The sequence below is a fragment of the Staurois parvus genome, unplaced genomic scaffold (assembly GCF_062004578.1).
Source record: "Staurois parvus isolate SC_StPar_1 unplaced genomic scaffold, SC_StPar_1.0 ptg000139l, whole genome shotgun sequence".
Taxonomy (NCBI): Eukaryota; Metazoa; Chordata; class Amphibia; order Anura; family Ranidae; genus Staurois; species Staurois parvus.
The window spans coordinates 444,475-461,939 of record NW_028317935.1 but is presented as its reverse complement, the minus strand read 5'-3'; the positions used below and the strand labels follow the sequence as shown (position 1 = coordinate 461,939).

The 17,465-nt window shown below is 41.3% G+C and overlaps 1 protein-coding gene across 1 annotated transcript in view; it reads left to right on the top strand.

The window, feature by feature from the left end:
- Positions 1–17,465, top strand: part of WTAP (WT1 associated protein) — a 77,915-nt gene that overhangs the window by 18,586 nt on the left and 41,864 nt on the right. Inside the window, exons 2-5 of the mRNA XM_089673500.1 lie at positions 3,138–3,173; positions 3,261–3,316; positions 4,228–4,286; positions 16,249–16,376. Coding sequence (XP_089529626.1) covers positions 3,144–3,173; positions 3,261–3,316; positions 4,228–4,286; positions 16,249–16,376 — 273 coding nt within the window. The 5' untranslated portion in view covers positions 3,138–3,143. The remainder of the gene's footprint in view (positions 1–3,137; positions 3,174–3,260; positions 3,317–4,227; positions 4,287–16,248; positions 16,377–17,465) is intronic.

Below are 17,465 nucleotides of genomic sequence, written 5' to 3'. Positions count from 1 at the left end.
ACATCCTCCCAGAACACACCCCCAGTGGCACACTCTCTGTGATCGCTGTGTCATCTGCACTCATTACCAGTGCTGCCCCATCAGTTCCTCCTCATCAGTGCAGCCTCATTAATGCACAAGGAGAAATATTACCTGTTTGGAAAAAAAATGTTTTTTTCTTTGTTTCTATTATAAAATTTTGCAAAGTTTTCGCTGTTCTTTTTTTTTTTTGGTTTGTTTTATAGTGCAAAGAAAAAAAACAGTGGTGATTAAATACCACCAAAAGAAAGCTCTATTTGTGTGGGGGGAAAAAAAAATTATAAAAATGTCATATAGGCAGTGTTGCATGACCTCGCAATTGTCATTCAGAGGGCGACAGCACTGAAAGCTGAAAATTGGCCTGGGTAGGAAGGGGGTAAAAGTGCCCGCTAGGGAAGTGGTTAATGTAAGTGTGTTTTCCTGTAGATCATTTTGGCCATCCCCTCCCACCACTGAAACCTAGTTTAAAAACTTCCATTCTGTATCCTGCTTTATTACCTGGACAGGACAGTTGTTGGTCAATTGCCTCCAGTATCACAGGAGTGGGAGCTGTTGTTCATTCAAGTCCTGGTGCATGCGCAGTGCGCTCTCTCCCTGTCGGCAGCAGAGCTGAGACCGGACTGCTGTCACCTGATGGCGTGGGGACCAATGTGTGCACCGGCTTATTTTCTAGGGCTTTGCTAAAAATGGCTTTCTTTAGTGCAGGGGTGCTCAACCTTTTGAAAAGCAAGGGCCACTTAAGAGATTTGGCAACTGGTCGTAGGCTGAAATGAAATGGCTCAGAATTTAGATTTCTTTTTTATTTGAATAGCATGATGAACATTTTCCTCCTGCAGCCACTGAATGGAGGGAGAGGAGGAGAACCCGGCTTTCGGCATTTTCTTTATATGCCACCCACTCTGCCCCTCCTGTCCAAGTGTAAAACAGAATGTGACAGGGAGGCCACATGAGCTTCCTGAAGCATGGGGCAGGGTCACCAATGCCACCCTTGACGCTACCCTTGTGGTTGGGTGGTGTGGTAAAAACACATCTCAACTATGGGGTTTTACCAACCCCCCAAACTGCAAATGTAAACAAGCTCTTACTGTCCTGTGGCTCCTATAAGTCTGCTTTCCCACTGATGTGCTGCTGTTTACCTGCAGCACAGTGCACCTACAGGTTTGCTGCGTTTTGCCATAGACTTCTATCTTGCGGGTGTGGGGCACTTTCTGAAAGTACACCAAACCTGCAGGATATAACAGAAGTGCACTTCCCTGTTTGAGGTCGAAGGCCTCATCAGTGGGCTCTGAGAGCTACATGTTGAGCACCGCTGCTCTCGGGCTTTCCTAAAAAGGTGAACTTGGCCTTTAATACTTTAGTTTTTGACATGCTATTTATTATCAAGGCAGCGTGTCGCATTGAGGTACAATCCATAAGTTTAGAAAGGCGTTTGATATTGTGGAACTTTTCAAAGTTTTAAAGGATAAGTTCACCTTTGGGAGCATGTTACATGTTCCACCCGCTTTTAGGATGTAGCATGTTCCCATAGCTGCAGCCGCACCTGAGAAGTTTCCCCGTACCATCTGTGAGATTTGAAAACAGCGCGGCTGTGCGGGGCTTCACCAACATGGCCGCAGAGTTCTGTGAATAAGTGCCTACACGTCTTGGCAGCCTTAGTGACTGTCGGCTTGTAGTTTTCAATGAACTACTTGTTCATTGCGCTGTGGAATGCCATGGTAGTTCATTGAAGCATCCTGTCAGAATGTCTGCTTGCTCGTCCCTCCCGTATGGCAAGCATACCGTATTTTTCGCCGTATAAGACGCACCTGACCATAAGACACACCTAGGTTTTAGAGGCAGAAAACCGGAAAAAAAAAATTCTGAACTAATGGACTGCAGACACAGTACAGGAGATGACCAGAGACTGCGGACAGCACAGGGATGACCAGAGACTGCGGACAGCACAGGGATGACCAGAGACTGCGGACAGCACAGGGATGACCAGAGACTGCGGACAGCACAGGGATGACCAGAGACTGCGGACAGCACAGGGATGACCAGGGACTGCGGACAGCACAGGGATGACCAGGGACTGCGGACAGCACAGGGATGACCAGGGACTGCGGACAGCACAGGGATGACCAGGGACTGCGGACAGCACAGGGATGACCAGGGACTGCGGACAGTACAGATGACTGCTGACCTTTGGGGAAGTGGGGAGCGGGTACCTGCATTTGACAGGTACCTGCTCTTACTTCCGCAGAGTTTTTGTTTGATCTTACCTGTTCCTCGATCCAGCCGCGTGCTGTCTTCCCGGCTTCTGTAATGGCGCTCGGCATGACAGCCGGGTGCCCAGTGCGCATGAGCGAGAAGCACTTGTGCTTTGTGATTGGTCCGGCGGGTTCTGGGATCTGTCATGTGTCCCAGGTACCGCCTTACCATTCACAAAAAGCACCGCTTCTTGCGCATGCGCACTTGGCACCCGGCTGTCATGCCCAGTGCCCACACTACAGAAGCCGGGAAGACAGCACGCCGCTGGATAGAGGAACAGGTAAGGTCCCGCTGCAGAGCTGAGCGGCCGGCCCGGTATTCTGACACGGCCGCGGTGGAAATACCGGACCGGCCGCTCCATATTCGCTCTATAAGACGCACTGACATTTCCCCCCCCAGTTTTGGGGAAGAAAAAGTGCGTCTTATACGGCGAAAAATACGGTATATTCTGACTGGTCTGCAGGAGACCTGCATGGCATCAGCGATCTATTGACCGTTGGTGCAATGCTTTGCAGGCTCCTGCAGACAAAAATAATAAATGCACTTTTTTTACCTGTTTTATTACAGCTGTAAGTTATTAAAAGCATCTCCTAGACTTTTGTGTTTCGGTGGGTGACTTTAGCACGAAGTATACTGCAGGAAGTGGGAACTGGTTTACCTGGTGCTTTGTCATGTTGGAGGAAAGTCACATAATGCAGAATACAGTCAATTTGTGCCCCCTTTCCAGTGTTACACATAAGGAGGGTTACCTGGCTAATGAGGATATTCTAGTTCACCAGGGAATCTTTCAGTCAACTCAAGTCTGATTTGATCATGCCTTATTAACATTTGATTTCATGTTTTAGTAACCTGAAATATCTTTGTTTCAGGTCACAATGACCAACGAAGAACCCCTCCCCAAAAAGGTCAGTCCAAGCATGTGTTTGTGTGTATTTGTTAATCTTGTGGTTGTTTTTTTCAGTCAAAGGTATTTAATTGTTTTTTTCTTTCAGGTTCGCCTTACTGAATCGGACTTTAAAGCCTTACCAAGGGAAGAGTTACTTCTAAGGTAAAGAATGTTTGGCACTTAAAGAGTAGCTTCATTCTGGGGATACTGTAGCTGCTGACTTTTAATAAAAATACACTTTTCGGTCCAGAGATCCAGCGCTGTCACCTGGACTGGTTCTTTTGGTCTTTAAGTCCCCAGCACCACCATCTTGGATGTCCAAAGCTGACTGTGACTTCCTGGTGCATCACAGCTGGCTCCACATTGAGACACACTGCACTTTGTAAATTGTCCGACTGTCTCCTGTGACTGGTCCCAGGAGGTTGGGATGAGAAGAGGGGAATGTGTAACCCTCCACTCGCCTAGGGAAATAGAGCAGAAGTAGGAGAAGGCACCTGTCAAAATTAGGTACCTGCTCCCTGAACAAAAAAAAAAACAAGGTGGAGGGAGGAGAATGAGTAGAACTTCCCTTTTAGGTGATCTGCTTTGAGACTTGAAGCCCAGTAGATGTACTAAAATGTTTTATGAATTGTTAAAGTGCATATCTGCCTTGTAGGTTTAGCAAAAAAAAATAATTTTGGTAATCCATGAACTGTTTTTTTTCCCCTCAATTGGTATAGGAAAAGTAGATTATGAAGATAGAAGTCAGCATTTGTGTATTGACTTCTGTGGGTTCAGGGCCTTTTGGGTTGCTTGCTCAGAAATATAAAATGCACATACCTCTGCTAAACAAGCAGTAAACCTGATAAGCATTGGGCTGGTGGTTGCTGTTCCTCCATAGGTTGCTTTTATTTATATATAATTTCATATTCACACCAGAGGGTGTATGTTATTCTCCATAGAACACGTGCCTGCCGGCCTGCATTGTGTAGGAGTGTGGATTGTTACAACTCATCATGCTGTTATTTTGGTTAACTTTATTGAAACATCACCTATTGAAGTTTTTTTTTTTTTTCTTTTCCTCTAAATTATAGGTGGAAGCAATATGAGGCTTACGTCCAAGCCCTGGAGAACAAATATACAGATCTGAATTGTAAGTTTGGTGTCTTGTTAAAAAAAAAAAAAAAAAAAATCTATAGAAAAGTCTTTTGTAGTTACTGTGAGAGAAAAAGCGAGAATTTAAAGTGGACCTGTACTAAAGTTTAAAGGGGAACTGAACTCTGAAAGCTGTGCTCAAAAAGTCAGGCAGAGGGAAAAGGTTTATTTAGCAATATTGCCTGTGGTTTCCCCGAGGCTGATCTTTTTCCCCCCATTATTGACTTAAAGCGGAGCTACACTGTATCTGAACACCATAAACCAAAAAGGGCCATTTAAAGTGTCACTAAACCCACAACAGTAAAATCGGTCTGTATATGCAGTAAAGCGTGCTGCTTGTTCTCACTGTGGAACCTAAGCAGTTGTTCCTCTGCATTGTATAAAAAGGCTGTTTGCTTCTGTTTTCTCTGATCCTCCCTTCTTCTACTGTCCTCAATCTATCTACTGATAGTACAGATTCCTAGGAGGCAGTCTGCATATGCACCGTTTAGTGTGTATTGCAAGAGAGTTTGTTTTTTTTTTTCTTCTTTGGGAGGGTGCATGTGATCAGCACAGGGTCAAACAGCACTGTCCAGATGATCAGAGGTCATGCAGCCTTAGGACAGTCAGACTGAAAACTCCTCCTACAAGCTTTAACCAGTATTCAGCTGGACACTGATAGAAGTCACAAGACTGCTATATACTGCTGATGAGAAAGGGTATTTAGCAGTATATATTTACTCAGATATTTGCATGTTCTTTGTACTGTGGGAGACTAGATATAGTGAATGTAGGCTCCAGGGTTTAGTAACACTTTAATTCATTTTTAATATTCAAAACAAACTCCCATCCATGTGGATATGATTTATTTTGCTGAGAAATCACTTTGAAAATAACTCCATAGCATTTCTGGCAGCAGCCTTCTTGAAAAAGGGTAGATGTAGCATTTGTAAAGTAGGAAGTGCACTGGTATTTTTCAGGAGGAATTCCAAACATAATGTACGTTTGTCACAGTACAGCTTAAGCAAAATAAACATTTTCTAACTTTTCCTTAGAACACAGCAAATTTTTACTCAAGTTGAGTTCCACTGTCAAGCTGTGATGTCTCCCATGGGTTTTCTTCGCATAACGTAATGTGACAAAGCAAGACAGTAAATAAATGTGCCATTAGTATATAAAGCGTGAATATGGCTATGGCATCAGAGCACATAGGCCAGTACCTAGCTGCACAGGAACCTGTCAGTAGGTTTGATAAGAATATCCTGCCTTCACCTGTCACTGATTACTGGACATCGTTCCTGGATGCTAACCTCCCAGGGGAACCCATCTGTTAGAACCATTCCACAAAAAAGTGCTCTTGGGCAGGAGAGCAGCTACAGATTCTGTACTGTCATTTACAGCGTGTCTTACAGTGTTTGGTGGATAAGGTTGCTTAAATCTAAGTTCACTTTAGGGTGATTGTATTGCACTTTAGGTTTTTGCCCTGAATTAGATTAGCTCCACAAACCTTGTTCTCTCCCTATCCTTGGTTTCCTTGAGCTTTTGCAGCTTGCAATTTTTTTTATTTTATTTATTTTTTCCTCTTGAATCTGAACTATAACCTTTCATCAGACATTTAAAAACATTTTATATTGGCTGGGAGGCATTGTGCTAAAATTTTGCATTTTGGAAGAGTAGGCATTTTATTCAGACATATCGATGAGCTCAGCTCTGTAAGTGTGCTGATCAAGCATTTTTGTCTAGAAATTGGCAACGAGAAATGTCTCGCCTTGTCCAGGGACACAAATATAACCTTCTAAGTTTTTGTTTTCCTGTACTTTGAGATCCGTCAACATGGGCATTCGCATGTCTGCCTTTTGTATGGACCTGTCTACAGATCAGAAATGAAAGCATGGAAGGCATCTGCTTCACATACCTGTCGGGATTCCATGTCTTAAATTTTAGGACCGTGAATGGTTTCTATACTGCGCCTTCAGTCTTGTGATCACTGGAGAAGCATACACTGCTAAAAGCTGGCCCACTTCATATATTTACCAAATTCTTGCCTATCCCATGTGATGCCGGTTTTAGAAACATGGAAAATGTATACATTTCTTGTTCTAAGTTTAGATATACAGGCATTTGTAAACAAAGTAATATTTATGTGGCCCGGTCATGCAGCAGCTGCTCCCAGAGGAACAAAGTTAATAGGCTTTATTAAAATCCATGATGTCCCTAGGATTATTAAATGAGTTAACGAACATTGAAATCTATTTTTGATTGCTTGAGGCATACTTAAGGGAAATGTATAGTCTTTCAATGTATTTTAGATAAGCTTGTAAATAAGATCTATAAGCTTGATGTGGATAATCTTACCAATATACAGTATGTCAGTGTTTCAATTCTTATCATATATTTTCTTGTGGGCAGCAGTACTTGCTCATAAGATTAAGCCTGTTTCCTGTGTTGCCCTGGTACTTGTTAGGCTTTATTACTTTTCCCATTGAAAGTGTAGTTGTTCACCAGCCAGTGGAAGTCAGTGCTTTTATGTGTGTTATCTTAACAGTCAAGTAATTGCACCGACAAACTTGAGAGCATGTTTAGTAAATCCATGTATTCCTATGCTTAAACTGCAATATTATGCAAGTTGTGTCAACACTTTTTAAAAGGGAAGTATGGGTTTGTGCAAAAAAACAAAAAAAAAAGTCATATTCAACCCCCACCAACTGGAGGACTGAGAATTAAGCTATCAAACACCATCCGATTGCTCAGTTCTCTGTCTTCAGTCATCATCAAGCTGGAGACTGTTAGTCACCGACTCTCTGCTCTGCCCCTCCAGTGCTCACTGTAGTGTTGGGCTGTGGAGGGGGCAGGGGTGGCTGGCTTAGGCTCTCAGTGGCACGCTGGGTGGCTGAACTAGGTGCTGGTCCATCTTTCCTGAGCCTGGACTGGCTGAGTGATACTAGCCAACAGTGGGCTTTAGCCTGCTTTCGGCTGAAAATAGGTCACAGGAGTGCAGAACAAAGGGCACTCCTATGACAAATAGAAGTATACACTCATGGCCAAAAATATTAGTACCCCTGCATTTCTGTCAGATAATGCGCCACTTCACCCAGAAAACTGTTGCAATTACAAATGTTTAGGCATTCCTATATTTATTTCTTTTGTTTGTATTGGTATGACACAGGTCTGTCAGGTAGAAGCAGTTCGGCTGCATTGCCACCTGATTGCTTCCACAGCCCCCGGTCTTTTAGACTCCGCATGTCCCAATAAAGAGAACCTCTCACTTAAAAATCGTCACATTTGAGGACTTCCTGTCCCCTATGGGGGGGGGGGGGTTTAGTAATTTTTTTTTTTTTTTTAAATTGCAATATAAAGTTACACCCAAGCACATAACATCCCCCCCAATAAATTTTGAGCCCCCCCCCACACAAACAAAAAGCACGTACGAACGTAAAGGCACACGTCAGGGCACCTATGTGTGAAACCGCTGATTGCAATACATATATATCACCATGCACGCCGGAGTGAGCATAATAATTCTAGTACAAGACCCCCCTCCGTAACGCTAAACTGATGACCTTTAAGGGCCTTTGAAGCGACACCTATAGAAAATATAGAGCACTGCAGCTTATTGCCATTTCATAGGCGCACACAAATATAAGGTTTGACATGTTTAGTATTTATTCAGTGCAACTTCATCTCTTATATTTTACCAGAAATTTGGGTAATTGCTGTAAAAAATTGGAACTACCACTATTTTATTCTCTAGGGTGTCTGCTTTCAGAAAAAATATAATGTTTGGGGGGTCTTGTGTATTTCTCAAACGTAAAAATTACTTTTTAAACGTGTGCACAAAAATTGCAAAAAAACGGCTCTGGCAGTGACCTTATCAGTCCACTGCTTTTCCCATCATCGTCATATTTTGAGTACACTCATATGGCTGTCCTTTATTAAAATATGTCAAGGTCAATTAAAAAAAAAAACACATGCAGTACGTACCTCTGCAATGCATGCACCATTCCCCTTTTTTAATACCTTTTTAAGAACCTACAAGTACAGACAAATACCTGTGATGTGCCAGAAATGTATTGGACTTCTAAAGTAGTTCTATAGCCACAGCGTACGCTCTTCCATTTTATAACATCAGCATTGTAATCACAATAAAAACAGTAATTTTATTTGGCAATCCAAAATGAGTTTACTTGCAAAATGTTGTGAGTGCTGCCTGTCTGCTGGTCATCTCTTTCCACAACTTGCTAACTTTCCTACATGCTTTGCAGCTTCTCCTCTGCTGTTTTACTTTAAATTTCGAAGTTTTATATATCCCATGGTACCTTGCTGCCTGCTAGTAGTGATTCCTGCACTGACTTTGCCATCTGGAACTCCTCTTCTCTGCAGTTCAGAAGGCAGGCTCTGCGAAATGTGTGAGAGCAGTGCATACTAACGGGGCATATTGAATATGTGTCACAGAATTCAAGGAAGTATGTGTTGGAACCTTCTCAAAATAAGTTTACGAACTTGAAGACTGTTTAAATTAATAGGAGTAGGCTAAGAAGAACTGAAGTACAATGTGGAAAGGAATATTAATTTTGACTATAAATATGTTTAAAGCTCTGTGGTGGACAAAGTGGCTTCAACCCTGTCTATTATCTTTCTGAACTACTCAACCAGTCCACTCTTGGATCTCTACAACATAAAGCCTGGTTATTCTGTAGTCTAAAGCTGGCCATACATTTTTCTTATTCAATTTACTTTAGATTTACCTTCAACTATGTAGTGCAAGGGCTTGCCTGATTCCATACTAATTGAAAGTGTTTAGGTTTGACCTCATATTATATGGTATTGGTAAATCTAAAGGAAAATTATAAAAATGAATGGCTAGCCTTAGACAAGAACTAGGAGGGCTCTTTGAGATAGAATGAGATGAGTGCAAAGGGCACCGGTCAGCTCAGAATGTCTAAAAGAATCTCAAACTGATATAAAAAGATGCTTCAATGACCAAAAGGGAGAAAATTATAGCTAAAGTTTCCATAGACTTTAAGTTCAGTAGGAAACTGTGAATTCACCAACCTGACTGTGCCGTCTATTCCTTTACAGGACTGATTGAGCTCTGCAGTCACTTTTTGTAGCAGTTGTTTTCTTATGCCAGGGTACAAGCCTGCACAATGTCCTCTTTTTTTCGGTTAGCTGACCATGTAGGCTGCTTAAGCTTGTCAGACAATGTTTTCTTAAAAACTGTATATGCTGTCATAACCTTTGTTACTGTACTACTTCAGTCACAAAGGCACCAGCAGGCACCAACAATTTGCCCTCTTTGAAGCTCAGTAAACTCTGACATGACTCTTACTAGCAGCGCACGTAGTGAATGACGAAAGTGAGGCTTCCCGTCTGTTAGCTAGGTGTCTCATCACACAGCGGAAGCCAGAAACCTTTTTGCCACATTTATCTTTTGTGTTTATGTACTCCCACACACATACACAATGTTACAGTGCAGAGAGCAAAATTTGTGCTTCTATTAGTTAAAAAAAAAAAATGATATGGTGTTTTCAGGCATTTAGTGCACAATTCACTGAAATAGAGATGTCTATGCTCAGAACCTCATTGTGTGTGTGTGTGTGTGTGTGTGTGTGCACTCGCTAAAGTTAACACTCTGCAAACTACCATACAGTTATAAAAAAAAAATAGGGATTCTTTGTTTCAATATATGTCAAAACATGTTCAAGTTGGTCAGCTGTGTCCAATTGGTTGCTCTATGGCTCGTCCCTGCTGTACTTTGCAGATGGCCAAATACTTGTTTATAGCATACTTTAATAGTATGGGCATATAGTGCCAATATGGGGCAGATGGACACAGCTGGCAAGCACTACAAACTGAAATCCAGCTATGTACGCCCCACAGTGGGAAAAGACAGGGGACTTTACTTAGACTGGAACAAGACAGAATCTGGAGCAATTGTGCATGGCAACCAGTCAACTCGTAGCTTTCACCTTCAATGCTTAACTGAACAAGATGGAAATGAAAACTGGTTGCCTTGCATAGCTGCTCCTAGTTATCTCTGCTCCAGCTTTAGTACATTCCCTCAAAGTTTTAGAAATTGGATGGCACGGAGGTAATCTATTGCTCGTATTAATTCCAAAATTATCTTAACTTCAGGCATTCCAGCCTTTTCATCACTGACTTGCAGTAAAGATGGAGATATGTCAGTGTTATGTGTTTACACTACTTTAGCATCTCGTATATATGTAAGCTATTGGAATCTGAACACAGACTTAACCATTTGTCTTCTGAAAGATTTTACCCCTTTTATGACCAGACCACTTTTGCTGTTCAGCACTGCGCTACTTTAACTGGCAGTTGCTCAGTCATGTAACACTGTACCTAAATTACATTTATATAATTTTTCTCACACAAATAGAACTTTCTTTTAGTGATATTTGATCGCCACTGAGTTAAAATTATTCTTTTAATATATATACTAACAAAAACAAAATTTTGAAAAAAGATTTTCTACTTTATAAAACATATCCAATAATATCAAATGTCTTTATAAATTTAGACCAAAATGTATTTTGCTACAAGTCTGGTTAAAAAAATTCATAATAAGTGTATATTGTCTGTGTGAAAGTTTATAGCATCTACAAACGTGTGTGTATGAATATGTGTGTGTGTGTATATATAGTCATATACACACATATACCATATTGCCAGACGTTTTGGGACACCTGCCTTTACACCCACATGAACTTTGTTGGCATCCCAGTCTTGGTCCGTAGGGTTCAATATTGAGCTAGCCTACCCTTTGCAGTTATAACAGCTTCAGCTCTTCTGGGAAGGCTGTCCACAAGGTTTAGGAGTGTCTATGGGAATGTTTGACCATTCTTCCAGAAGCACATTTGTGAGGTTAGGCACTTATGTCAGACGAGAAGGCCTGGCTCGTAGTCTCCACTCTAATTCGTCCCAAATGTGTTCTAACCAAGTTGAGGGCAGGACTCTGTGTGGGCCAGTCAAGTTCTTCCACCCCAAAGTCGCTCATCAATGTCTTTATGGACTTTGCTTTGTGCACTGGTGTGTAGTCATGTTGGAACAGGAAGGGGCCATCACCAAACTGTTCCCACAAAGTTGAGAGCTTGAAATTGTGGTATGCTGACACCTTAAGAGTTCCCTTCACTGGAACGAAGGGGCCAAGCCCATCCCCTGAAAAACAACCTCACACCATAATCCCCCCTCCACCAAACGTTACACTTGGGACAATGCAGTCAGGCAAGTACTGTTCTCCTTGCAACCACCTAACCTAGACACATCCATTGGATTGTCAGACAGAGAAGCGTGATTGATCACTCCAGAGAACACGTCTCCACTGCTCTAGATTCCAGTGGCGGCGTGTTTTACACCACTGCATGTGACGCTTTGCATTGCACTTGGTGATGTAAGGCTTGGATGCAGCTGATTGGCCATGGAAACCCATTCCATGAAGCTCTCTATGCACTGTTGTGCTAATCTGAAGGCCACATGAAGTTTGAAGGTCTTTAGCTATTGACTCTGCAGACAGTTGGAGACTTCTGGACACTGTGCGCTTCAGCATGCCCTGACCCCGCTTTGTAATTTTACATCCATCCGTGAAATTTCCTTGCTACTAAATATTCCACGGTCAACTGTTAGTGGTACTATAACAAAGTGGAAACAACTGGGAACAGCAGCAGCTCAGCCACAAAGTGGTAGACCACGTAACATGACAGAGCTGTTTCAATGCATGCTGAAACGCACAGTGCACAGAAGTCGCCAGCTGTCTGCAGAGTCAATAGCTAAAGAACTCTAAACTTCATGTGGCCTTCAAATTAGCATAACGATGGGTAGAGAGCTTCTTGGAATGGGTTTCCATGGCCAAGCAGCTGCAGACAAACCTTACATCACCAAGTGCAATGCCAACCGTTGGATGCAGTTGCTGTAAAGCACTCCGCCACTAGACTCTAGAGCAGAGGAGACGTGTTCTCTGGATTGATGAATCACGCTTCTCTCTCTGGCAATCTGATGGACGTGTCTGAGTTTGGCTGTTGCCAGGAGAACGGTACTTATCTGACTGCATTGTGCCAAGTGTAAAGTTTGGTGGAGGGGGGATTATGGTGTGGGGTTGTTTTTCAGGGTTTGGGCTTGGCCCCTTCGTTCCATTGAAGGGAACTCTTAAGGTTTTCTTCATACTATTTCATGCTCCCAACTTTGTGGGAACAGTTTGGGGATGGCCCCTTTCTGTTCCAACATGGCTGCACACCAGTGCACAAAGCAAGGCCCAAAAAGATATGGATGAGCGAGTTTGGGGTGGAGGAACGGCTCTGGCCTGCACAGACTCCTGACCTCTATAGAACACCCTTGGGATGAATTCAAGCGGAGACCATGAGCCAGGTCTTCTTGTCCGACATCAGTGCCTGACCTCACAAATGTGTTTCTGGAAGAATGGGCAAACGTTCGCATGAACACTCTCCTACACCTTCTGGACAGCCTTCCCAGAGGAGTTGAAGCTGTTATAGCTGCAAAGGGTGGGACCAACTCAATATTGAACCCTACGGACCAAGACTGGGATGTCATTAAAGTTCATGTGCGTGTAAAGACTGGCGTCCCAATACGTTTGGCAATATAGTGTGTGTGTTGTTGTTTATTTTTTGTAATAAAATGAAACGACACAGGGAAAAAGTATTGAACACTTGAAGAAAGGGAGGTGCAAAAAGGCATAGAAAGCCAAGACACTATCTAAAATCTATCATTTATTAGCAGTCCTGCCCCTTGTCAGTGCAAATTAATATCAGCTGGAAACTATTTGGTTTCAAAGAAGAAGAAAAAAAGCTGCAAGAATGGCTCAGTCAATCACCTAACCTGAATCCAATAGAAAAGCTATGGAAAGAACTGAATATCAAAGTTCATAGAAGAGGCTTACGGAACCTTCAAGATTTGAAGACTGCTTGTGTGGAAGAATTTGGCCAAAATCACACCTGAGCAATGCATGCAACTAGTTTTTCCATACTGGAGGCGTCTTGAAACTACTGTTACCAACAAAGGATTTTTACGAAGTATCACATAAATTTCAGTTAGCGTATTCAGTACTTTTTCTCTGTCATTCCGTTCTAATACACATGACTTAATTTCTGAACTTATTTGTTTCAGTTTCTTTGCATGTAAGGATTGCATGGGTTGGTACTAACGTGAAAATTTCATGTCAGTAGCACCTTTAGAAATCTATTTACTGAGAAAAATGGGGACGTGTTCAATACTTATTTTACCTGCTTTATATTTTTTTTACAATTTGATTGCTGTTACAGTGATGATCACTGTAACAGCAATACTTTGAACTGTCATGAATGAATTTCATAACTGTTCTAAGTATTGTGATCACATGGTACAGAGTGCTATACCATGTGATAGCTGTGGGCCAATCACAGCATCACAATATGAAGCACCGCTGTTATAAATGAAACCCATTCATAACACTTGTGCGAACACTAAGATCATGTGATTGCACAGTGATCCCCTGTGTCCACCATGTTCCCCAGAAGGAGTACCAGTGCACATTTGCTAAACAACATATGGGTATCTCCCTTGGCCTGCCTGTGCCGCCCATCTGCAGTATATGTACTGTGAGTGACTGGGAAGTAGTTAAAGTGGTTGTAAAACCTAAAACATGAAATATGACAACAGCACATTGGTCTATACTGAATGTGATTTCTCTCTGCTACCTCATTCCTCTGAGTCTACAGTCTGAGTCACTTCTGTCTCCTTTTCCAGAATCTAAGAGATCATTTGCAATAGGGGAGGAGAGCTTCAGCACACAGCCTGTGATTGCCAGCCAGAGCTGTACATGTCCCCCCATGTACTGGGAGGAGGGGGTGTGTTCCTACCCTCCAATCAGGAGTCATAGCTCTCCTCACTGAACTCTGCAGTGTGAGACCTCCGATCTCCATCTGTTTTTCAGGGTCCAGAGATGATGCATAAATTGTTTTTTGTAGAAAGCTGTAGAAAACAATTGCAGATAACCAGGTACAACTTATGGAGTCTATTATTATTATTATTATACAGTATTTATAAAGCGCTAATAGTTCGCTCAGCGCTGTACATTACAAAGGGGGACAGAACATGTGACAGAACAATACCAATACAATGCAAAACATGAGGGGATTGAGGGCCCTGCTCTTTCGAGCTTACAATCTAGGCTATGGGTGTATTTGTTTCATCTGTGTTTCACCTGATGCTAGTCACTTCACTGAGTATATGTAAGGGTTCCAACCACTTTAACCCAATATTACGGTATAGTTTTGACATTTAATACTTTGTCCTATGTGATGGAAGCCTTACATTATTCAAAGTGAAGAATTGTTCAGACTATAGGGAGCTTTCTTGATGCAGTTGTTTTAAAAATGCTCAAGTACAGTACATGTGCATTTACTATTCTTTCAAGTGGCCTTCTTTATGTATGTTGGCATGTCACATTTCCTAATTCTTAAAAATACACTAAGCTGCACTGCATAGATGGAACTCTCAGCGTAGGAGTAAATGAGAATTTTCCCTGAATGACACCTTAACCACTTCCCATCCGGCCCCTGTATATTAACGGTCGGACGGGAGCAGTGCAGGGGCGGGTGGCCGTTTTTTATAAACGGTCTCCCCGCACCCTGCTTGTGCGTGCTCCCTGGGAGCGCGCAACACCGCAATCCGGTGTCCGCTGTGTCCTCCGGATTGTTGTACGGGACCTCTGTGTGGGGTCCTGATCATGTGATCACTGATTGGCCAATCAGTGATCACATGAGTAGTAAGCAAGATGTCACTTCTGACATCATTGCTTACTACGTGTGAAATCTGTGAATGATCACAGAGATCACATGGTACAAGGCTATTCACAACAGCCTTGTACCATGTGACAAGCTGTGACCAATCACAACTCACACAGTATTTCTCAATGGCTGCAAGAATGCAGCCAGAGTGGAGGAGAAATGATTGCTTTTACAGCCTTTATGGGTATAAAAGCAATCGGTGTAAAAAAAAATTATAAATTTCATCACCCCCCACAAGTAGTACAGTCACTATGGTGACACTGTGCTGCTAGGGTGACGGTATGTAGGAAAAAAAAAAAATATATATATATATATATATATATATATAAAAATGTAAAAAAATTTTTAAAACAATTATATAATTTTTGGTTATAAACTAATTTGGGTTTTGTTTTGTTTTTTTACTAAAAAGTTAACTGAATAAATGTTGGCCAGGATTTAGGAAGAAAGATTATTTATTTGCAAAATTGTATAAGAAAAACACTTTTTTTTCAAAATTTTGGACATTTCATTTATATAGCAAAAAAAAATAAAAATCCCAGTGGTGAATAAATACCACCATAATAAAGTTTTTTCTGTCTCAAAAAAATGCTAAAAAAATTCATATGGGTACAGTGTTGCATGACTGCGCAATTGTCATTCAAAGTGTAATAGCGCTGAAAATTGGCCTGGACGGGAAGGGGGTAAAAGTGTCCGGACTTGAAGTGGTTAATGTGAAACAAGGGAGTCCATTTCTCAAATATTTGTAACGTCATGGCAAGCACCCTTCTTGACACAAGTGCCAAAGGTTTTGTGGCCATCAGAAAGTGGGAAGGGGGTGGGGGGCGATGTATGTACAATTTACCTGCTGGAGGAGGTCAGGTATCCGAAGCAGTTGATTTTTTTTATTTTTTTTTAATCTAATTTATTTTTTTTTTGTCATTAAGTTTTTAGAGGCAACACTGCTACTCTGTTCAGTTGCTATACATTTTTCTACTGTGTTAATGTGCTTTTGTGTATCTACTGTCAAAAACTGATTTGTTCTTGTGGTAAAAAGAAAAAATGCAAATCAGAAATCTCACCAAATTGATACCTATTATTTCTACAGTTTTAAATGATTGTAACTATAACTTTTAGTTTAGACCTTTTACTGTCAATCTTAGATTATACTTTCCAGCATGATACATGCCTTTCTTTTGTTTTCAGCTAATGATGTGACTGGACTTCGAGAGTCTGAGGAAAAGCTAAAGCAGCAACAGCAAGATTCTGCTCGAAGGGAGAACATATTGGTGATGAGGCTGGCCACTAAGGAACAGGAGATGCAGGAATGCACAGTTAGTAATTTTGAATCCTTTTTTTTTTCTGTATAACATTTTGCTCAGTAATGGCCGATTTACATTTGCACTCATACATGATAATATATAACCTAGAGTTTATATAGATGGATTTAACTGGACAGAAGTGGCATAGATAAGCTGCCAAATGCATCCAACGTTACAGAACAAGTCCATTTGAATGTTACTGTTTTAGTAGCAGGTTTACAAGTAAAAATGTCAGTAGCTGCAAACACATATAAAGTGCTGCGAATGTTTTCTGTGCAATTTTGTAAAATGTATCCTATTATCATATTCATTTTTACGAAACACCTTTCCAATACAAACCTTTTTTTCTTTTTTTTTTTTTTCTCCCCTCCTTTTCTCCTGCTTTATCTCAATGTAATTTTGATCTTTTCAGTGTTAATTTTATCCTTTTTAAAACCAATAGGTCAGAATAGAAATGAGCTGCCATTTTTTTTTAATGTACATGATCCAGGGCTGTCATACTTCTCCTTTAATCTTTACTACTTAATAAAGAACTGACCTGAAACAAACCTCTTGGGGGAAAAAATGTGCAGATTGGGTGTCGGGACTAAAGCTGGCCGTGCGCTAGTTCACTTTTGGGCGACCGTAATTTTGCTTTGTACGAAAATTTTCATCGGTACATTCGATGACTTAACAAATGTAAATTTGAAAGTAATTTTAAATGCTGTTTTTGCAGTCTGTTTCTTAAATAAAAACGTTTGTAAACAAAAAAGAGAGCATTTTAAAAAGGTTTGCTTTTAACATTTGATTTTGGATTCAATGGACTTTCCAGAATGGAAACCACATTCGTTGTTAGAAATGTGTTTGTTACCCTACACCTTCAAATGTTCTGGTCACTGTGGTTGAAAACTGTCAATTTGACCCCACTAACTTAGAAAATCAGACTTTCTTAAAATGAAAATTTCTTAACAAAATTCTACTAGTGTATGGCCAGCTTTAAGAGATGAAACATTTGTAAAAATACAAGGCCCTAGAATATGCACCTTTCAAAGATGAGTAATCCGTGTTCTATCATGATGGGTTTCTTGTGAGTATGTGAAGAGTTCCAGCTTTATTGTACAT